This window comes from Aedes albopictus, chromosome 2 (assembly GCF_035046485.1).
Source record: "Aedes albopictus strain Foshan chromosome 2, AalbF5, whole genome shotgun sequence".
Taxonomy (NCBI): Eukaryota; Metazoa; Arthropoda; class Insecta; order Diptera; family Culicidae; genus Aedes; species Aedes albopictus.
In genome coordinates this window covers 324,983,900-325,007,412 of record NC_085137.1, presented here as the reverse complement: position 1 = coordinate 325,007,412, position 23,513 = coordinate 324,983,900, and the positions used below count along the sequence as shown (strand labels likewise).

General features: G+C 40.3%; 1 protein-coding gene across 6 annotated transcripts in view; it reads right to left on the bottom strand.

Moving 5' to 3' along the window:
* Positions 1 to 4,335: 4,335 nt before the first annotated feature.
* The window catches only part of LOC115270375 (uncharacterized), a 100,946-nt gene continuing 81,768 nt past the window's right edge, over positions 4,336 to 23,513 (bottom strand). For all 6 annotated transcript variants that reach the window (XM_062852437.1, XM_062852436.1, XM_062852432.1 and 3 more), the window contains one exon: positions 4,336 to 5,341. In XM_062852437.1, coding sequence (XP_062708421.1) covers positions 5,152 to 5,341 — 190 coding nt within the window. In that variant the 3' untranslated portion in view covers positions 4,336 to 5,151. The remainder of the gene's footprint in view (positions 5,342 to 23,513) is intronic.

Genomic DNA, 23,513 nt, shown 5'->3' with positions numbered 1-23,513 from the left:
CACACACCAACACACGCACCCATATTATCAACTTTTTAGTGGATGAAATGTGATGAGAAAATTAAATTTAAATATATTATTCTTTATACCGTTTCAAAATTGGTGTAGTTTTTTTTCATTCGGTACAAATTTGAAATAAACACAAATCCCCAATCAAATCAAATCGGGAAAAGGAATGAACATCATTCATTTATTGACTTCTGAAAAAGAAGTAAAAATCATCCATTTTTTGGACTATCGTCATTCACATTGTTGTTATTTTGAAGAAAGCTGCATCAAATGAAAATCATCCTAATCTTGACTGAAAATAGGCATGGGGCTCGGATGAGGCAAAAATCATTCAATTTATGGCGGGGGTTTTCGCTCAGTGTAGGTCCACATCTGCCTATACAAGCAGATGGGCTGACAGTTGTCGGCCTGGGTGTGGACTGAGCAATTACAATTACAATTACAATTACCGCTATAACTAAGTCAATTTCAAACCGATTGATTTGAAATTTTGTACAGAGTTAGCATGCCAGTTTATTAAATGTGCTACAAAGGCGCCGACAATTGTACAAGAGTTTATGTTGAACAAAATGGCGAATAAATGTTTCATGCAGTGGAAACTGCACGTTAGTTAAACATATTTCTGCTCATTGAATAACCAATGCTATAAACGTTTAAAAACAGATGCTTAAGTATTCACGTATTAGATGCCGTTATTCCACATAAGATCTTCAATGGAACAAGTAGCTTATTCTAAATTTAACAACTTTTGCTTGATCATTTTATTCAACTACACTGATATAGCTTAACAACAAGATGTTATGTACCATGTTTCTTTAATACAAATGTTACACTTTGATTCAAGCAATGTTGATTAGCAGTGGTACTGTGTCACTTAATTATCGTTGTTCGCCCTGCCCCTTTTTGTAAACACGATTGCTGATTAGGAGCCTAAAAAGAGCAACCGCGGCTACAAGCTTGAAGACCAAACAAACTTCTTGCAGCAGCTCTAAATATCACACTCTTCACACTTTTAAAAACATTCTGACTTACCTTTTACACTACACGCTCCAACGGCAGCAAAATCGGTAACAAAAACACCAGAAAAAGCAGCTGAAGTGGATCCTGGGCAGCTCCTCTGCTTGGTATTGACAATCTACTCTATCCACTTTGTTGCCAACTGTCAAACCGGGCTTATCTTCCTTATGTCCATATTTTATAGCTGCCTGGAGATATACACAAGTTTTACACATTCTCCTCCCGACACAAAACAGGAGCAGTGAAAATAAATAAAGTTCACTTATTTGGACGTTCAAATAAAAAAAAAGTTCGAAGCGATACCATTACAACACAACACCGTGAATTACTGACAGACAAGCAAAATAATTAGCATGCATGCCCTATGATTAAACGTTGCGGTTACAATTATTCAAACATTGATCAACTTCAATGTTTATGAAAACAATTAGTTGAATAAAACATGTAAGCAATGTTTAAGCAGCATATGTACGGTAATGTATTCGACTCAGGAATTGAATATTTAATTATATACTGCTTTAAATCTGCCGATTCATGTAATTCGGATTGAAGCAGAGCGGATGCAGACGAGTGTGAACCCAAAGATCCAAAGTTCGAGTCTTTCCATTGATGTGATTTGTCCCATAAAATGTAATAAAATAAAGATGTTGGTGGTACATAATCAGAGAGAGCTATTCCAGCAAATGCACAAATGCAGAAATGTTGAAAGTTAAATCATTTTCTCATTTCATTGTTACATGATGTAACATGATGTTGAAGAATCGTTTTTGTAGCAATTATAAAATCATATCTATAAATAGAAATTAATTTCGTAAGTTGTATCACGGATCCAGCATGTTTTGATTGTATTATGGTGGAATAAATATCGAAGAAAGCTTGTTATTATGCGCTATGCTGCTAGTGCACAATAACGGTTTTTAAAACCATTCTTTAATGATTAAACAAATAGCGTCATACAACATTGTTTAATAAACGTTGAAGTAAAGTTTATGATGTTTGTGTAAATTGCTGATGGTTCTAACGTTGAACAAGAGTTTCACAACCGATGTACGATCATTGGATAAACATTCATTTTATCGTGCTTATAGAACGGTTGACGATGAATAGATTCTCATTTTTGGGCGAACAAGAGTTGAAGAACAGCTTTATTTCAAAATTATTCAAATATAGGGTAAGATTGATTTCTTACCCTATATTTGAATAATTTTGAAACTAGTCAAATTGTAATCTTAATTTGAACCATTTCGAAATTCATTAAAACGACGTACTTTTTAGGCAAATATTGTCCCGAAGAAGATGTTAAACAGCTTTCCGTAATATAACCTGATAACATGGACTTTAAAAGCATTGAAAAAAAAAATTTGGCACGGAAAACAGGCAATTGAAAAATCACTGTGATTTCACCCATTTCCCCTTAGAGAAAGCACATTTTCGGTGCACTCGTACAGCTCATGCATTGTATCACACGCAATATGTGAGCACGTCAAATGAAAGCTTATTTATCGTAGAATCGACCAACCGAATAATATTCCATATTATTTGTCATAAAATTATCAAATTTAAGTAATTCTTACTTGTAGAATGTTATCTTAAGTTGAACCATTTGTAATCTTAATTTGAACTAGTAAACGGGGGCGAGCTTCCAGTATTGGCCTGCTATGTTTACTCTTGGGGGATGAAAAATTCCAAATTTTGATTCCAAGTTCCTAAAGAGTTTAGAACATTCTTAGTTGAAATTCCACTGCCTAATGAAAAATAGTTATAAGAATTAGCAGATCCATGTGTTTTTCTATTGTTCAGCACGAAATTGGCTGTTGTGGGAGATGCTCGAGCTGCTGCCGCCAGTAGTTCAAATTAAGATTAAAATTGGTTCAAATTATTACGATGGTTCAAATTAAGATTAAAATCATTATTGATGAATAACCGAATTTTTCAATAAAATTCGGTGCAAATACAAACTTTTTACCACTTAACAGAAAGCTTATACCCGTGGCTTTCATGTACATAACATTTTGCCGTAGTAAGTTATTTACATGTGGGAGAAAAAATCACTCAAAATTTGCACTACTTCGGAAAGCCGCAATTTGGTTCAACTTTTGATTACCTACCCTACTACGACTTCCAGTTTAATAACGTTGCCTTGAGAAACATTTCTTAAAGCAAAAATTGTTTCTTGGGTTAGTTATAGCGGCAAGTGCCCAAAATAGGTACATCTGCCCAAATGGTACAAGACCCTATGTAGGATGCGAAACACTCGTTTATGTTATTTAGTATATTTATCTGCGCTGTGAAATTTTCGCAGGGGACACACTCATGAACATTTTTTCTACAGTCTTCACAAGAATCCTGATAATTAAATCGAGATAAAAAAATGCTTTTAATATTTCAACACTCAATTGCCTTCAAAATTCAAATTATGGTGGTTCAAACATTGTTTAAAACTGAAAACAAAACTTTTTAATTATTTACAGCAGTGGTGCCTGATAAGCAAGATGCGAACTTGACAATTTTTTAGGTTAAATATTATTATCATCAAAGTGCCTGAATATGTTTATCCATCTATCTGCTGCTTGTCCAATTTTGTCCTTACTTTGCGTACTTCATCGAGTAGCTCTGATGCTTCTCTGTCAATATCGACTAGCTTATTGGATAAATTTAATTAATGAACGAATTCGTTTGAACCGCCTGCCAGTAAAAGCAGGTTTCGAGATTCACTCATTTGAAACAGACAACATAGTCAAAATATGTTTCCGATAAAACTTTTCCATACTGGGCATAGGACAGATTTTAACCTTCGTCAATTTTCATCCGCTTTTTTTCGCTTAAAAACTTGGTGAAATTAATGTGCTTTATTGTGACAGCATGCTACATTCACTTTTGTTACGATACTTTACTAACATTTGATCATTTGTGTATGGTTGTCCCAAAATGAGCGGTGAATGAGGCATGAGTGGTGAATGGCAACCTCACTGTTGTTTGTGAACAGCGTCTTTCCTCGCCAATCTGAATCTTAGACTGTTAGTACACAGGGTCAAATATTTGTCCAAAAAGAAACTAATCCTCAAACAGCTTGTTTGACTCGATCGAATTTTCATCAGTGTCTTGAGTTTCTTGAGTTCATCCTTGTCAAATATTTGAACCTGTGTACTTCAGGCCTTAGATAGACCATTGATTGTGAAATGGCCCGCACCGCGTAATCGATGAAAACTGCTCTTCGTTTTTTGTTTCGCGTAACAATAAAAAACCCTCAGGTGTTTCACAATACTTTTCTTTCAAGAAATGGCTTTCGTTGAAAAATAAAACAGCATATAATTAAAAATAAATAATTTATTGAGTTCCATATTTGCAAATACAAATGCACAATAGATAGCAAAACAGTAGGATACAATTGGTAGAAGTTTGCAATGGAATGCGCACAGATGAAAACAATATTCTTATCGCGCAGCCTCGCTACCGTTCAGGATGAGATGAAATGCAAATATTATCGTTTTACTTATTATAGGTATGTTTAGGTCAGTATAGAACGAAGAAGGAAACATATTTACATAAAGCTGAAATAATTTATCTGGGACGGAAGTTAACCTTCTAAGGGACTATTTATAAACCACGTAGACCAATTTTTGGTCTTCTCAGACTCCGTGACTCATGAACGGTCCCTACATAATAACAGGTTTGTTTCACCAAGTAAGTTAAATAATCTTAAAGCTAAATTGTTCGTGAATAATTTGTTTCACTCGTCCAATTTTCTATCTCGCTGGAACATTTATTTTTTTTTTCGTATTTGAACTATCGGCTCAAGATCATAAAAACGATCGAACCGTTTGTCTAGTTTTTATTCGATAGGAAGCATCCATAGATTCTGTCACACATTAGTGTTGGAGACAAGAGAACTGCAAACATAATGATTTATGCAAAAGACGTGCCAAATAGGAGGAAATGTGACTAAATTAATGGATGTTTCCATATCGATAAACCGCTTCCGTCTGTTGACCTGCAATGATTTCAAGGAAATCACATCGTAAAAACATCACTTCAACTCACACTCGTACAACGTTTGCCTCTAAAATTCTAATCATCCATCTGCCTGGGGTTTATCGTCCCCCTTTGTCACATGGATCAGCTCATTCAGGGTATAAAGTTCCCTCCGGATTCTCGGGGCTTTTCCGTTGCATACTTTGGTTTACACACGCAACCACTCTCGACGAGGACGTAATCCTGACCGGTCAGTGTCACCGGACCCAACGGAATCACCAGGAATAGATACGGTACGTACGTTTGGGTGCATTCACCCCGGACCACGTCGCATTCGGATGATCTGAAAAAAAAAGGAGAATAAACAGATAGGATTAGCGCGCACAGACACGAAACAAGCGTGAGATCTCAACGATCAAACAGCGAGCGGACGCCAAGCTAATGATGTTATATGCGGTGATTAGGCTGCTGCCCGACATGTGCGAGGTGAGTTCGCGCCATTTCAGACCAACATATGTCGGCTCGCCTACTTGTAGAGAGAGGCGAGGCTCGCTAGACTATGCACAAGTGGGATGGAAATTAGAAAAATAGCAAGTGCCGCCAATAGCGTAAATTGAAAGAGTTCGATGCCGCTTTGATATGCAAAGAGATGAACCTTCCAGAGCATACATAATTTATATATTTTCTTATATGTAGTTCCTGCTAGTTATATAAATATTAGGTATATTATATTGAAAAAAGTGAAAAACTTGTCGAAGCAACCATTTTCTCCTATAATTTCTTACGATTGAGGGTCCAAAAAAGTGTCAATGGCATTTTTGTCGAACTTACAGTGTCAGACAAAACAATAAGATCATCAGCCATCATAGAGGGACGCGGGGCAGTATGGACACCCTACGGTTTTTGCCAACTTTATCTGGCAAGATGTCAAAAAAGTTTAGTTTTTTGATACATGTATCCTTTTAACCTTCATCCAGCCAACGTACATTTTCCACCTTCGGAAAAGCACAAAAATGGTCATTACTTTTTTGTTTTTCGATGAATTTTGATGAAATTTTCACAACTTCCCGAAAAACTCTTCTAGTTTATGATGCCGGGGACATGGATGCCTGGTCCACATGGTTCCGGAGTTATTCCGGATTGTCTTGGGGTACCAAAATTGGCCACATACTTTGCGCAACGTATATCTCAAGATCCCGATGAGATAGAAGTATAGTGTCTTCGGCAAATTTGTTCAGCAGGTTAAGAACTAACTGGCAACGGCAACTTTGGTTCGCGATTCGGCCGCTAGGCGGCGCCAGTGTCAAAAATGTGCAAACCCTCATATCTCAGAAACCTGATAAGATAGAATGATGCTGTCTTCGGCAAAATTCTTCAGCAAGGTCAGAACTAACTGTTAGTAAAGTCTTTGGTTTGGGATTTATCCGCTAGGTGGCGCATTGTGCCTGAAAAGTTCCAACAGGGTTATCTCGATACCCTAATGAGGTACAATCATGCGGTTTTCAGCAAACTTGTTTAGTAGGCTAAGAACTATCTGGCAATGGCATGTTTGGTTCGAGAATCGTCCGCTAGGTGGCGCCAGGGTAAGAAATCTTCAAACTTCTATATCTCAGAATCCTGATAAGATAGAATGATGTCGTCTTCAACAATGTTCTTCAGCAAGCTAAATAGTGTCTGATAGTTGAGTCTTTGATTCGTGATTTATTCGCTAGGTTATGCGCTACACCGTCTTTGACCCCCTGCAGACAAATTTTGTCACCCCACAATATTGCTCCGTTTTTTCTTCCGGGAATTTCTACAGGAACTCTTCCGGGAATTTTTCCTGGAATTTCTCTAGGAACTCTAGGTATCCGGGAATTGTTCCGGAATTTTTTTCAGGATATTCTCTAGGACCCACATCAGGAACTCCTGCAGAAATTCCTTCAGGATATCCTTCGATAATTTCCCCACGAATTCTTCTGGGAATTTCTCCAGGAGTTCTCCAGGAATTCCTCCGGATTTCCTCAGAGAATTTTACCAGGAATGCTTCCATGATCGGGGATTTTGCTCAGGAGGAGATTTTTTCTAAGAGTTCCTTCAGGAATATCTCCGGGAATTCCTTCGGAAATTTATTCAGAAATTGTCCAGGAAATCCTCCAGAAACTCTTCCAAGAATACCTCCTAGAATTCCCCCAAAAATTCCTCCGGGAATTTCTTCAGAAGAATTTCCGGTTTTTTATCAAAAAAAATCAACTTGGAATTTCTCCAGGAAGTCTTCCTTCAGGAAGTCTCCCGTGACTTTTTTTTAAGAAAACCTTCTGAGAATTTCTCCTGGAATTCCTCTGGGAATTTCTCTAGGAATTCCTTCTTTGTTTTCTCCAGGAATTCCTCCGGGAATTCCTCCGAGAATGTCTCTAGAAATTCTCCCTGAAATTTATCCAGAAATTCCATTAGGGATTTCTTCAGGAAAGCCTTCCAAATTTTTTTCCTGGAATTCCACTAGGAATTTCTATACGATTCCCTCCAGGAATTTCTCCGGGAATTCTTGTAAGACTCCCATCAGCAATTTCACTGGTGATTTCTTCAGTAATTTCTCCAGGACTTTTTCCGAGGTTATTTCTAGGAATTCTTTCGGGTATTTCTCCAGGAGTTCCCCCGGGGATTCCTCCAGGAATTCCCTCAGGGGATTCCTCCAGAGATTCTCCCAGGAATTTCCAGGAGGATTCCATGAAGAATTTTCCGGAGTAATTGCTGGAGAAATTACCGGAGGAATCCATAGAGAAATTTCCTGAGGAATTCCTGGAGGATATCCTCTGAGGAATACTTGGCGGAATTCCCAGAGGATTTCCTAAGAACATCTCCAAGATTTCCTTTAAAAATTCCCGGAGGAATTTCAGAAGAGTCCCCGAGGAATTACTGAGAGAATTCCTGGAGGATTTTCTGTAATATTTTCAGAAGAAATTCCCAAACAATTCCTGGAGGATTTCCTGGAGAAATTCCCGGAGACATTCTCGGAGGAATTCCTGGAGAAATTGCCGGAGGTATTCATAAAGGAAGTCCTGGAAGAATTTTGGGAGAAATTCTCGAGAGTTTCGTGAGAAAAAAAAAATCACTGAAGACTTCCTGAAGAGATCCCTGGAGAAATACCCAGAGGATTTTCATGAAAAAAAAAACCGACAGTTTTCTCTAGAAAATCCCCGGATATATTCCTGGAGAAACTCCTGGAAAAATTCCCGGAGAAATTCCTAGAAAAGTTCTAGGAGGAATTCCTATAGAACACCCCGGAGGAATTCTTGAAGAAATTCCCGGAGGAGTCCATGGAGGAATTCTCGGAGGCACTCATGGACGAATTCCTGGGAAAACTCAGTGATTTTTCCGGAGAAATCTTGGAAAAAGTCCGGAGGAATTCCTGGAAAAATTCCTAGCAGAGTTCATGCCGAAATTGCCGAAAGAATTCCTGAAGAAGTTCCTGATGGGAGTCCCAGATGAAATCCTGGGGAAATTTCCAGAGGAATCTCCGGAGGAATTCCTGGAGGATGTCCTAGTAGAATTCCCGGAAGATGTTCCTGAAGAAATTCCTGGAGACAGTTCTTGAGGAATTCCCAGTGGAATTATTGAATAAATACTCGGTGGAAATCCTGGAAAAAATCCTGAAAAAATTCCCGGAAGAGTTCCTGTAGAAATTCCCGGAGCCTTTCCTGGACGAAAAAACGGAGCAAATAAAGCAATATTGTAGGGCGACAAAATTTGTCTGCAGGGGGTCAAAGACGGTGTTAAAGTATTGCCTCTTGTACCACCGTACTCGACTATCCTTCCAAATGGCTCTTAGCTTGCTGAACAACTATGCTGAAAATGGCATACTTCTTGTTCATTAAGGTGTTCATACAAATATTTTCTTAATACTAGACGGAACCTATCGAATAATATCAGATCCAAGGACACCAGATACGTCTTATTTCCTCTTAACTTTCGGAATAATTGCTGGACGTTTTCCGATTTTTTGAGATAAAATTGCTTGGATGTTTTGATTGCTGGTGTCACCTAGCGTCGCCATTGCCGAATAGATCTCAACCTGCCGTACAATTTTACAAAAAATTCCATGCTTTTGGCTTATCACAGTAACGAGATACACGTGTTTAAGTATTATACACAAGGTACCACCTAGCGAATAAATCACGAATCAAAGGCTCGACTATCAGACAGTTTTTAGCTTGCTGAAGAATTTTGTTGAAGACGGCATCATTCTATCTTATCAGGATTCTGGGATATGGAAGCTTGGAGATTTTTGTCCCTGGCGCCACCTAGCGGACGATTCTCGAACCAAACATGCCATTGCCAGATAGTTCTTAGCCTACTGAACAAGTTTGCTGAAAACCGCATGATTGTACCTCATTAGGGTATCGAGATAACCCTGTTGGAACTTTTCAGATACAATGCGCCACTTAGCGGATAAATCCCAAACCAAAGACTTTACTAACAGTTAGTTCTGACCTTGCTGAAGAATTTTGTTGAAGACGGCATCATTCTATCTTATCAGGATTCTGAGATATAGAAGTTTGAAGATTTCTTACCCTGGCGCCACCTAGCGGACGATTCTCGAACCAAACATGCCATTGCCAGATAGTTCTTAGCCTACTAAACAAGTTTGCTGAAAACCGCATGATTGTACCTCATTAGGGTATCGAGATAACCCTGTTGGAACTTTTCAGGCACAATGCGCCACCTAGCGGATAAATCCCAAACCAAAGACTTTACTAACAGTTAGTTCTGACCTTGCTGAAGAATTTTGCCGAAGACAGCATCATTCTATCTTATCAGGTTTCTGAGATATGAGGGTTTGCACATTTTTGACACTGGCGCCGCCTAGCGGCCGAATCGCGAACCAAAGTTGCCGTTGCCAGTTAGTTCTTAACCTGCTGAACAAATTCGCCGAAGACACTATACTTCTATCTCATCGGGATCTTGAGATATACGTTGCGCAAAGTATGTGGCCAATTTTGGTACCCCAAGACAATCCGGAATAACTCCGGAACCATGTGGACCAGGCACCCATGTCCCCGGCATCATAAACTAGAAGAGTTTTTCGGGAAGTTGTGAAAATATCATCAAAGTTCATCGAAAAACAAAAAAAGTTATGACCATTTTTGTGCTTTTCCGAAGGTGGAAAATGTACGTTGGCTGGATGAAGGTTAAAGTCTATTTAGCAGCTATTGCATAAGAGTGTTCACGAAAAAATATGATTTATCCACTTCAAAAAAAGTTTCGAAAAATGTTAGTTTTTCATGACCGTCTTCAAACAAACGGGGCAGAATGGACACCCCCATTGGGCAATATGGACACCATGCGACTTTAATTTCGTGCATTATTTACACCTATAAATTCATTTTATTACAAAACAACAACTATGGATGAATAATACGCTGAAGTAGTTCATTTTTGTTCAGTTAATTTAAATTCAGGCTGTTTTGGATAAAGCTTTGTTTTTGGCGGCATGTACAGCTGTGCATTGAACATTATTTTCCACTGTTGTCGTTTTTCGACCAATTTGTTTCACCCTATGTCTACTATAGTGAACTTTTAACCGAAAATACACTGAATTCGAAGAATTTGGTTGCTTTGTGATTTAGGTTATATTTTTCCCTTACCGCTTCTCTCAAAAAGGTGAGTGTCCATTTTGCCCCGGCAGCAGAATATATTTTCAAACTAGATTTTTGATATAAAAAGAAGAAAATATAAACTTGTTAAGCATGTAAATACAGCAAAACTATTTGCATGTGTTCTAAAAATATCAGGTTTCAATCGACCTGCAATAAATTATTTACTAAATCTTATTTTAGATGGTCTGAAAATTATAGTTTCCATGCACAAAAGACGGAGGACGCAACTTTTTCGTGTAAAATCAAGTATAATTTTAATTTCGAATGTTTCTTTCCTGAAACTACGTTTTAGATAAATGAACTATATTCTCCATTCATTAAAAGTTCAAAAGAGTTCGCATATTTCAAAATATTGAGGGTGTCCATTCTGCCCCGGGTGTCCATCTGCCCCGCCTACCCCTATAAGGACTGTATCGGAAATTAACTATAAACGTTCACACTTGCCTAAAAAATAATCTATTCGAAATAAACATAATTTTATTTTTGGAGATACTATATAAATCTTTAAAACAAAGAATGGCAGTTCTGATTTTCAAAAAATAATCGTTTAACTTGGACTTTTATCTCAAAGATTGCACGAATGTTTTTAAAATTTTGGACACCCCCTAAAAATTTCAAATAGCGAAAACTGTGGAAAAATATTCAATTTTTTCTCTTATTTTTGCGCAAATATATTCTTTTCCAGAATGCTCATGATATAGGAAAATTGTTTTCATCAAGAAAAAAATCCTCCGTGGTTTAGCGCAATTCTTAACCTTCCGTAACTCGCGCGGTTGACTACCTGCGTCAGCACGTCAGCACCACGCTAATGCTGAGTACAAAAAGCGAGATTTTTTCAACGTGTTGTACAAAATACAACAGCGCGATCGTTCGAGGGTTAAAAATGAAAAAAAAATGGCCATTTTTCGAGGAACTCTTTTTTTATGCGACTTTAAAGAACAATTACGCAAATAAAAAATACATAAAGTTGAAAATTCGCATTTTTTTCAATTGGGCATGTATTTAAATTTATTGAAGAGGTAGTTTTACCAGAGAACGGAATGTTATAACCTCTGAAGATATTTAAAACAGAGCGTCAAAGTTCTTTTTGGTCGAACTTTGACGCTCTGTTTTAAATATCTTCAGAGGTTATAACATTCCGTTCTCTGGTAAAACTACCTCTTCAATAAATTTAAATACATGCCCAATTGGTGTTTTTTGGGTTAGACCATTTTCTACATGACGGAGGGTTTTCTATCCAAAATAAGAGTTCTAAAAGTCGGTATTGAGTGATATGTTATGTGTACATAACTGCTAGTAATAATCATCATTTTCCAGATTTTCTCCGTACAATTTTTTTTCGCTACAAATTATTGAAACGTTAAAAAGATTTTAGAAAATTGCCTTTTGTACAGATTGTTATTTTGTGCGGTGTACTCATATAACCATATTTTCAATAATACTAAACATTTTCCAAATTTGTTCAAGCTGTTCTAAACTTAACTATATTGTGAAGATTTCATAGAAGAACCGAAATAAAAAGACCAACCATGCTTCGTGATAGAGCATTTTGAATGTTTATAGTTAATTTCCGATACAGTCCTTAATCATTTAATGGCCAAGTTGCTTCATCGGTTCAGTAGAAACTGAGCACCATTCCCGAATAAAAAATACAGTAGAAAAACCGAATGTTGTATTGTAACAGTACTATTTAGAACCATATTGTTACAATAAACACCACTGTGAAAATAAAAAATACAAAAACAATAAGATGTAATGTTAGACACCATACAGTGAATTGTAAATGAGATTTTTACAATATACTATACGGGTTGTTAAGTATCGTAACAATATAAAAAAATATTTTTCTCCATATATATTTTTTTACAAAACCATACATTTTATTGTAAATGAATTGTTCGAAATACTGATACGTGGGCTTTAATATACCGTACATTGTATGGTACACGTATGGTTTCAAACAATAAAATGTACCGTAAATATATTGTTTTTAATTGTAATTTCACTACTGGTTATAAAATTAATCATGGTTTTGGAATGGTTCTCTTTTGTTATGTTGTATTGTTTTACATTAGATAATAAACCATATAATGTTATATTATCTCGTCATGTTCCTTCGATAATGGCAGTTCTAGCCAAACTAACCTTAACTCGTCTAAGTCTGAGTAGCCTCTGATTGCATTAACAGTTGAAGCTTAAGCTCCCATGTCCCACCAGCCAGATAACCGGGTTTTGCAAACTAAGCATTATTTGTGGCAACACTTTGAGCGGCATGATGGAACTATGCCGAGCGCGCTAAGTGCTATTAGACCACTAATGCAGTTGCATGAAGTGGGTGACGAGGTACATAAGTATCATTACAGCGTGCTTAACCATTATTGCAATATTGAGGCTCCAATTTGACTGAACTATGAAATGTGTACATAACAACTCATGAGAAAACTGTCAAGTTCGATTCAACTATAAGTTAGGTTAAAAAGCGAAGACGAACTTATTTCAGAAGTCGTTCCAGTGTCCAGTCCAGCCCTTATGTTAAAAATGTCAAAGATAAATCGCATTTAATTCGGTTGTTGTACAATTCAATTTCACATGAGAGAAGAAGAGAAAGAATAGTGTTGAACTCATCCACTGATTTACGGTAATCTGGCCTGCGTCTTTCCGGGTTGACCTACATTCGTATTCCTCTCATCGCACTCTACATACCTAGCCCACCATATCTCTGATATGCAGTCCTTAGGACACCTGGTTTACCACTTTATTTAAATATTTTATTATGCCTCTCAAGAAAAATCAGAATATGGCGATTATCTGCCTCTGGCTTCTGATATTAGCGCGACAGTCACTAATCATAACAGCGTCACCAGATTTAAAAGTATATAATTCCACTATATGGGGTTTGACAGCAAGAACACTCATTCTACTGAGCTACTCTTGCCGTTCGTCACAAATACATTCAAAAACATCTGTCACTTCGCGAAACCCACGTGCTTTTGTTTTTGGCGGGATCACTTTTTCTTTTCTTTTGCCTTGCGACTGTCATGCGGCGGTATGCCTTGCGAGCGTACGACCGCCGCAGGACTCTAATAAAAGATAAGCGCGACAATATTGACTTTAAATAGATGTTTCAACTTATTCACTTTTTTCTCTTTCATTTCCTTTGCAACAAAAATGTCACGGACATCAACAAAACAAAGCACGGAAAAAATCATAAACTGAATAAAAAACAAGATAAAAAATTAAAAATGCACGAAAAAAGATTGTTTCGGAATAGTGAATGGTTCAAACGTAAGAAAAACAGTATAATATATTGTTACATAAAGATCGGATGTAAATGTATAATAGCTACCAATGTGCAAAGCTTTTAGCGAACCATTCCATTACAATACACTATATTGTAGCTGGTACACTGTAGGGTACAGGAATGGTTTTCACCAAATACCCTATGGTTAGTTTTTATCCGGGTTGTTTCTAGTGAACCGATTTGTCTGTAATTTTGTCAGAAGCCATGGAATTACATGAAGTTTGACTTGTATTGAATTGATTGAATTCTGTTCACTGCGTCAAAAGATACAGATATACGATGTAACAAAACAATAAGACCAGCTTTTAATGTAGGTTAACCCTTATGTGGCCGACAGGGTACCCGGGTACCCAGCGCCCATTTAAAAAGCACTTCTACACCGTGTCCGACAAAAGCAAAAAGTTTGTCGGACACAAAACGGTTAAAAAAGTCCCCATGTTTACATAAATGGCATCCATAATTTTAGCACTAATTCATTAATTATCCAGCAAAAACTCAAACAGTGTTTGTTCTGGCATCTAGTGCTGAGTAAAAAATGTTGCATCAGGCCCACCTAGATCACCAGCGTGGTCTTCCCACCGTGCTCAGAGGAAGGGAGGGTTAACCTCCCCCCCCCCCCATCTGCGCACGGGCGTAACTGACAGGATGGCTCTCCGACGAGACACGAGTGTTGGCGGGGGCCCAATAAGGTGAATATATAAATATATAACGAAGCCACACCTCGAATTTTCAAAACCACAAATCTGAGAAACCAAAAGACGGATTGCGCTAAAAAGTTGATCGATTGGTGACCCGCAAGTGGTAACCAATCCAATCGATCAACTTTTCAGCGCAAACCATCCCTCGGTTCTTCAGATTTGTGCTTTTGAAAATTCGAAATGTGGCTTCGTTATATATTCACCACCAACACCCGTAAAAAATCTCATTGCGAATAACATAGGAGAAAACACGATTAACCTTCCGGCTGTCGCGGGGTTGACTACTCCCACCAGCACCACGCTAATGCTGAAAACAAAAAAGCGAGATATTTTCAACGTGTTGTACAAAATACAACAGCGCGATCGCTCGAGGGTTAACGACGAATTACATCCCCGTAATTTCGACATCGTGGCGCTGCAAAACGGTGAGTCGATAAGGAGAGCGTCCAATATAGCTCTGGTCCTCACAAGTTCCTACCTCATGCTTCCACGGGTCAAGCGATGACAAAGACCGCCAGCTAAGAGTTGTGTGCTTAGCTGGTAGTGCAGCCTGGGCACTGTTGTCCTTCTGACTTCAGCTAGATTGAGGAGGTACGATCCGAGTGTCTGTTCACCAAGGAGGTGCGGCTCAAACAGCGTCTGATCTGGCATCCAGCGGCTGAGTAAGAAACGCTGCACCACGCCCAGCTAGATCCAAGGTGGTAGCCCCATCAACGTGGTCGTCCTAGTGTTGGTTGCGACGTTAAACAGAACTGGCACGATGGCCCTCCGGCGAGACAGGAGTGTTGGCGTAGGCCCAATAAGCCACCTGTAAAAATCCCCATTGCGAATAACATAGGAGAAAATACGACTCGATACAATCGGCAAAGACCCACGCGACGAAATAAGGACTACGATTGGAAACTTGGAACATGGAACTGCAAATCACTAGGTTTCGCAGGATGTGACAGGATAATCTACGACGAACTACTTCCCCGCAACTTCGACATCGTGGCGTTGCAGGAACTTTGTTGGACTGGACAGAAAGTGTGGAGAAGCGGGCATCGAGCGGCTACCTTCTACCAAAGCTGTGGTACCACCAATGAACTGGGAACAGGATTTATAGTGTTGGGCAAGATGCGACAACGTGTGATCGGGTGGCAGCCGATCAACGCAAGGATGTGCAACTACAGCATCATTAACGTCCACTGCCCACACGAAGGGAGACCCGATGACGAGAAAGAAGCGTTCTACGCGCAGTTAGAGCAAACATACGATGGTTGCTCGCCGCGTGACGTGAAAATCGTTGTCGGCGACATGAACGCGCAGGTAGGAAGGGAGGAAATGTACAGACCGGTAATCGGGCGCAACAGCCTGCACGCCGTATCGAATGATAACGGCCAGCGATGCGTAAACTTTGCAGCCTCCCGTGGTATGGTAGTCCGAAGCACCTTCTTCCCCCGCAAAGATATCCACAAAGCCACCTGGAGATCACCCGACCAACAAACAGAAAACCAAATCGACCACGTTCTAATCGACGGTAAATTCTTCTCAGATATAACCAACGTCCACACATACCGCAGTGCGAATATAGATTCGGATCACTACTTAGTCGCTGTATGCATGCGCTCAAAACTTTCGACAGTTATCACCACGCGTCGAAGTCGAACGCCGCGGCTCAACATCGAGCAACTTCGTAACGTAGAAGTGGCTCAAGACTACGCGCAGCAGTTAGCAGTGGCCCTACCAACGGAAGAGCAGCTTGGCGCAGCTACACTTGAAGATGGCTGGAGGGACATCCAATCCGCCATAGGTAGTACCTCTGCTACAGCACTAGGCTTCGCGACTCCGAATCACAGAAACGACTGGTACGACGGCGAATGTGAACAGTTGAAAAACGAGAAGAATGCAGCATGGGCGAGAATGCTGCAACACCGTACGAGAGCGAATGATGCACATTACAAACAGGCGCGGAACAGGCAGAACTCAGTCTTCCGGATGAAGAAGCGAAAGCAGGAAGAACGAGATCGCGAAGCGATGAAAGAGCTGTACCGCGCTAAGGACACACGAAAGTTCTACGAGAAGCTGAACCGCTCGCGCAGAGGCTTTGTGCCACAAGCCGACATGTGCCGAGATAATCACGGGAATATTCTCACGAGCGAGCGTGAGGTGGTCGAGAGGTGGCGGCAGCATTACGATGAGCACCTCAATGACGACGTTGCAAGTACCGAAGGTGGCGTGGTAACAGATCTAGGAGTACCGTAAAACGGGGTATCTTTGATAATGCGGGTAACTTTGATAGTACGACAGGCATTGTGTAATTTATCTTATAACTATGCTTCCTTCAACCAGTTAAGAAAAAGGTAAACGTAAATCAATTCTGTACATATGAAAGTTCCGGAGGGCCCATATAGCCGAGGCGGTAAACGCACGGGTATTCAGCATGACCATGCTGAGGGTGACGGGTTCGATTCCCGGTCGGTCCAGGATCTTTTCGTAAAGGAAATTTCCTTGACTTCCTTGGGCATAGAGTATCTTCGTGCCTGCCACACGATATACACATGCAAAATGGTCATTGGCAGAGGAAGCTCTCAGTTAATAACTGTGGAAGTGCTCATAAAACACTCTAAGCTGAGAAGCAGGCTTTGTTCCAGGAGGACGTTACGCCAAGAAGAGAGAGAGACATATGAAAGTTCATCTTAGACGAATTTTCATTAAAATCTAGTTTATATACAACTTTTTAGACAAAAAATAAAAATTGTTGATATTTTTGTCATTTATCAACCCCTTCAAACAAACTGCTATACGACTTCGTTAAAACTATTTTTTCAATGAATGGACTCTTATTCTCGATAGATTCATCATAGTAGATTCCAAATCTGGCCTTGAATCTCTTAACGAAGTGTGTTTTTATGAAATGGAAGCAATTTTGTAAAATGTGACATAAATCTCCATACATTGATAAACGCCTATAAGTATGCAATGCCCTTGTAATTTCATGTAGATAAATATGTGTTGTTCAAAATTTGTTAATAAAACATTAAAAAAAATACTCAAAAACTAACCATGCATAGCATGTAATCATATGTTGATGTACCGTTAAGCATTCATTATTACAAAGATAATGATTTTTGATAGCTAAATTTATTGTGTTTTGCACTCAATACTGCACAAACTCATTTTTATATGTAGAATTTAGTAAAATATCAATGTTTTGATATAAAAATTCTATCTAATATATTCCACAAGCCTTCTCTCATCATGTTCATACGCTTAAGATTTCAATCTGTGATTATTTTTTGAGATTTGATGTGTTTTTAGGGCATTATCAAAGTTACCCTAAAATAAAAATCTGATTTTCGGTTATATATTATGAAAAACTAAAAGTTATCTAAAATATTTCAGATTATCGAATCTTTTAATTGCAATTGATAACTGATACCCCAGTACTTGGTTTAAAAATATAAAACTCGGGGAAATACTGTTACATGTAAAAATATTGAGAAAATTCGCTGAAAAACTATCAAAGTTACCCCATTTTACGGTATGTGCACAGGACGAAAGACTTCCGGCCCCTGACCATCAAGAGATTGAGGAGGAGGTTGGCCGGTTGAAAAACAACAAGGCCGCTGGAGCAGATCAACTACCAAGCGAGCTTCTAAAATACGGTGGAGAAGCACTGGTGAGAGCACTACACTGGGTCATTACCAAGATTTGGGAGGAGGAAGTATTACCGGAGGAATGGATGGAAGGTATCGTGTGTCCCATCTACAAAAAGGGCGACAAGTTGGATTGCGGGAACTACCGCGCGATCACACTACTGAGCGCTGCCTACAAGATACTCTCTCAAATTTTATGCCGCCGTCTATCACCGATTGCAAGAGATTTCGTGGGGCAATATCAGGCTGGATTTATGGGTGAACGCGCTACAACGGACCAGATGTTCGCCATCCGCCAGGTGTTGCAGAAATGCCGCGAATACAACGTGCCCACACATCACTTGTTCATCGATTTCAAATCGGCGTATGATACAATCGATCGAGAACAGCTATGGCAGATTATGCACGAATACGGATTCCCGGATAAACTGATACGGTTGATCAAGGCGACGATGGATCGAGTAATGTGCGTAGTTCGAGTATCAGGGGCACTCTCGAGTCCCTTCGAATCTCGCTGTTCAACATTGCTTTGGAAGGTGTAATAAGAAGAGCGGGGATAAACACGAGTGGGACGATTTTCACGAAGTCCGTTCAGCTGCTTGGTTTCGCCGATGATATTGATATTATTGCTCGTAAATTTGAGACGATGGCGGAAACGTACATCCGACTAAAGAGTGAAGCCAGGCGAATCGGATTAGTCATTAATGTGTCGAAGACAAAGTACATGATGGCAAAGGGCTCCAGGGAGGAATCACCGCGCCCGCCACCCCGAATTCATATCGACGGTGATGAAATCGAGGCGGTTGAAGAATTCGTGTACTTGGGCTCACTGGTGACCGCCGACAACGACACCAGCAGAGAAATTCAGAGGCGCATTGTGGCAGGAAATCGTGCTTACTTTGGACTCCGCAGAACTCTACGATCGAACAAAGTTCGCCGTAACACGAAGTTAACCATCTACAAAACGCTGATTAGACCGGTCGTCCTCTATGGGTACGAAACATGGACCCTACGTGCAGAGGACCAACGCGCCCTTGGAGTTTTCGAACGGAAGGTGTTGCGTAACATCTACGGCGGAGTGCAGATGGAAGACGGGACTTGGAGAAGGCGAATGAACCACGAGCTGCATCAGCTGCTAAGAGAACCAACCATCGTCCATACCGCGAAAATCGGGAGGCTACGGTGGGCGGGTCACGTCATCAGGATGTCGGATAGCAACCCGACTAAAATGGTTCTCGAGAGTCATCCGACCGGTACAAGAAGACGTGGAGCGCAGCGAGCTAGGTGGGTCGACCAAGTGGAGGACGATCTGCGGACCCTACGCAGAGTGCGGAACTGGAGACAAACAGCCATGGACCGAGTGGAATGGAGGCGGCTACTATGTACAGCAGAGGCCACCCCGGCCTTAGCCTGACCGGTAAGGTAAGTAAGGCGCTGCAGTAACTTTGTTGAACTGGACAGAAAGTGTGGAAAAGCAAGCATCGTGCGGCTACCTTCTACCAAAGCTGTGGCACAGGCAGGCCCGGATTAAGCATTGTGGGGGCCCGGGGCCCGAGCGGATGTGGAGGCCCCTCGGAGAGATGACCAAAAATGGTTTTCCTTACTTTCGAACAGTACTTGAGCAATGAAGCTAATGTTAGCAACCAAAAATAGTTTTTGTGGGGGCCCCTAAAATGTGGGGGCCCGGGGCCCGGGCCCCCCCGCCCCCCCCTCAGATCCGGCCCTGGGCACAGGGAACAGGATTTAAAGGGTTGGGCAAGATGCGACAACGTATGATCGGGAGGCAGCTGATCAACGCAAGGACATGCATGTTGAGAGTTAAGGGCCGTATCTTCAACTAGAGCATCATCAACGTGCACAGCCCACATGAAGGGAGACCTGATGACGAGAAAGAAGCGTTCTACGCGCGGTTACAGCAAACATACGGCGCAGTATCATAACGTCCGAGCCCGAGGCCATAATGTCCCAGGACGCATTTTTCCATGGCACAACGTCCGAACATGCAGATATGCCATTAAGTCCGAGGAAAGAAGGCAAACTGGATATATTGACGCATCTAAACTAAAAAAAACACTACTCAACGACCGGGACAGTATGGCCTCGGACGCTGTGATCCGGCCCCCAAATATACAATGATGGCTCGCCGCGTGACGGGAAAATCGTTGTCGGCGACTTGAACGCGCAGGTAGGGAGGGAATGTACATACCGGTAATCGGGCGAAACAGCATGCACGTCGTATCGAATGATAACGGCCAGCGATGCATAAACTTTGCAGCCGCCCATGGTATGATAGTCCGAAGCACTTTCTTCCCCAGCAAAGATATCCACAAAGCCACATGGAGATCACCCGATCATCAAACAGAAAACCAAATCGATTACGTTCTATTCAACGGAAAATTGTTCTCGGATAAAACCAATGTCCGCACATACATTCGGATCACAACCTAGTCACCGTGTGCATGCACTCAAAACTAGCGACGGTAATTACCACGCGTCGAAATCGAACGCAGCGGCTCAACATCGAGCAGCTACGTCACGAAATGGCTCAAGACTACGCACACCAGCTAGCAGTGGCCCTACCAACGGAAGAGCAGCTTGACGCAGCTACACTTGAAGGTGGCTGGAGGGACATCCGATCCGCCAGTACCTCGGCTGCAACACTAGGCTTCGCGACTCCGAATCACAGAAACGACTGGTACGACGGCTAACGGTGAATAGTTTAAAAACGAGAAGAATGCAGCATGGGCAAGAATGTTACAACACCGTAAGAGGGCGAATGAGACACGTTATAGACAGGCGCGGAACAGGCAGAACTCAGTCTTCTGGAGGAAGAAGCGCCAGCAGGAAGAATTAGATCGCTAAGCGATTGAAGAGCTGTAGCGCGCTAAGGACACACGGAAGTTCTACGAGAAGCTGAACCGCTCGCGCAGAGGTTTTGTGCCACAAGCCGACATGTGCCGTGACAATCAAGGTGGTGTGGTAACAGATCTAGGAGTACGTGTTTGAGGAGGAGGTTAGCCGGTTGAAAAATAACAAAGCCGCTGGAGCAGATCAACTACCAAGCAAGCTTCTAAAATACGGTGCAGAAGCACTGGTGAGAGCACCACACTGGGTCATTACCAAGATTTGAGAGGACGAAATATTACCGGAGGAATGCATGAAAGGTATCGTGTGTCCCATCTACAAAAAGAGCGACAAGTTGGATTGCGCATTTTTATGTCGCCGAAAATTTTATGCCGCCTTCTATCACCGATTGCAAGAGAGTTCGTGGGGCAATATCAGGCTGAATTCATGGGTGAACGCGCTACAACGGACCAAATGTTCACCATCCGCCCAGTGTTGCATAAATGCCGCGAATGCAACGTGCTCACACATCACTTATACATCGATTTTAAATCGGCGTATGATACAATCGATCGAGACCAGCTATGGCATATTATGCACGAATACGGATTCCCGGATATAGGGGAGACTGGGGAGACTTGATCCCTTATTCTTAATTTACCTGAAACTTTAAGAAAAAACACAAAACTAGATCCGATTTCCGTACAAAATGGCAGGTAAACATCTATTGCAAGTTAATACACAACAGAAGGCCTTTAAATTACACTAGTTTACAGCATTTTTGAACTAGGTAAGCTGATGATCGTTTTTGGTGTAGAATCATGCCCTGAGTTCGAAAACGCGAAGGAAAAAAATTACAGTAGAGCGGAAATTTTTTCGACTTTCCATACAAGGTTGATGATTTGAAATCGATTTTTGTTCTATTTTTAAGCAAAGTCGCTCACTTCACATATCTCATTCTCCGCAATCAATGCTCCGATTGAGCTGAATTTTTTACTGTAACTCACCCACATATGATATGTCAAATAAACGTTGAGAAAGAATTTTTTAATTGTTTTTTTCTTATTGAAAAAAATACATTTCTTCCTAAATTTTTGGAAATTTTGCTAAAATTTAAGGAGATTGTCCCCAAAACTCGCCAATATCTTAATTTTCATCAATCTGACGCAAAACCTGCATTCAGATGATCGAATGGTATTATATTCAGCTTTTAATTCATGGAAAAAGATTTAAAATTGGTTGAACAAAACGCAAGATATTTGAATTTTATGAAATTCCATATTTTAAAAAGTTGTGAAACTCGATATTGAGCTAAAACTCAAAAACTGTTCTACTTTAAATTTTTTGAAGCACGGTTTCGAAATCAGCGCTAAATTATGCTTCAAAAATTTTGGTCGTTGACAGAAGTTCACGACTTTCATTTTATTTTGTAAACTAGTGTTATTGTTAAAGTTTTCAAAACTGTGTTTCTGTGAAGGCATGTCTTATAATGTATTTTTTCAAAAATGGGTGACACTTGATCCCCCTTTGAGCACATGGTTTATTTAAAGGGAAAATAATTCCAGAGTCTTCCTATTCATTTCCTGTTCGAGTTTTCTTGTATTTTCGATGAATATATAGTGTTTGAAATTGTGAGATTTCCTTAAATTTTTAAGGATATGCCGTGTTTTCAAAATGGGGAGACTTGATCCCCCTTTTATTAGTTTGTACTAAAGTTATAATTATCTGTCACTGTCACTGTTGTGTATACTAAACTGAATTAATTAAAATATGTTAACAACAGCCTTATTTGGATAAATAAGTTTGAAAGTATTTTCTTTAAACTATGTGCTGTAAAATTTTGATACGATTTGATTCAATTTTCACAAAGTTATTGAGATTTTCCGGAATCGCCTAAAGGTTTCTGAAGGAATGAAAATAAACCATCAGCCGTTAAAAAATAATGCAATGTACAATCCAAATCACTTGTAGCTCACTCACTTGGAGTAGTTTAAAAAAAAATATGCTAGAAGAAAAATGTTTTGGATTCCGAGCAAATATGGGGGGAACAAGTCTCCCCAGGGATCAAGTCTCCTCAGTCTCCCCTACTGTTACGATTGATCGAGGCGACGAAGGATCGAGTGATGTGCGGAGTTCGGGTATCAGGGACACTCTCGAGTCCCTTCGAATCTCGCAGAGGGTTACGGCAAGGTGATGGTCTTTCGTGATTGCTGTCCAATATTGCTTTAGAGAGGGTGTAATAAGAAGAGCAGGGATAAACACGAGCGGAACGATTTTAACGAATTCCGTTCAGCTGTTTGGTTTCGTTGATGATTTTGATATTATAGCTCGCAAATTTGAGACGATGGCGGAAACGTACATCCAACTAAAGAATTAAGCCAGGCGAATTGGGTTAGTC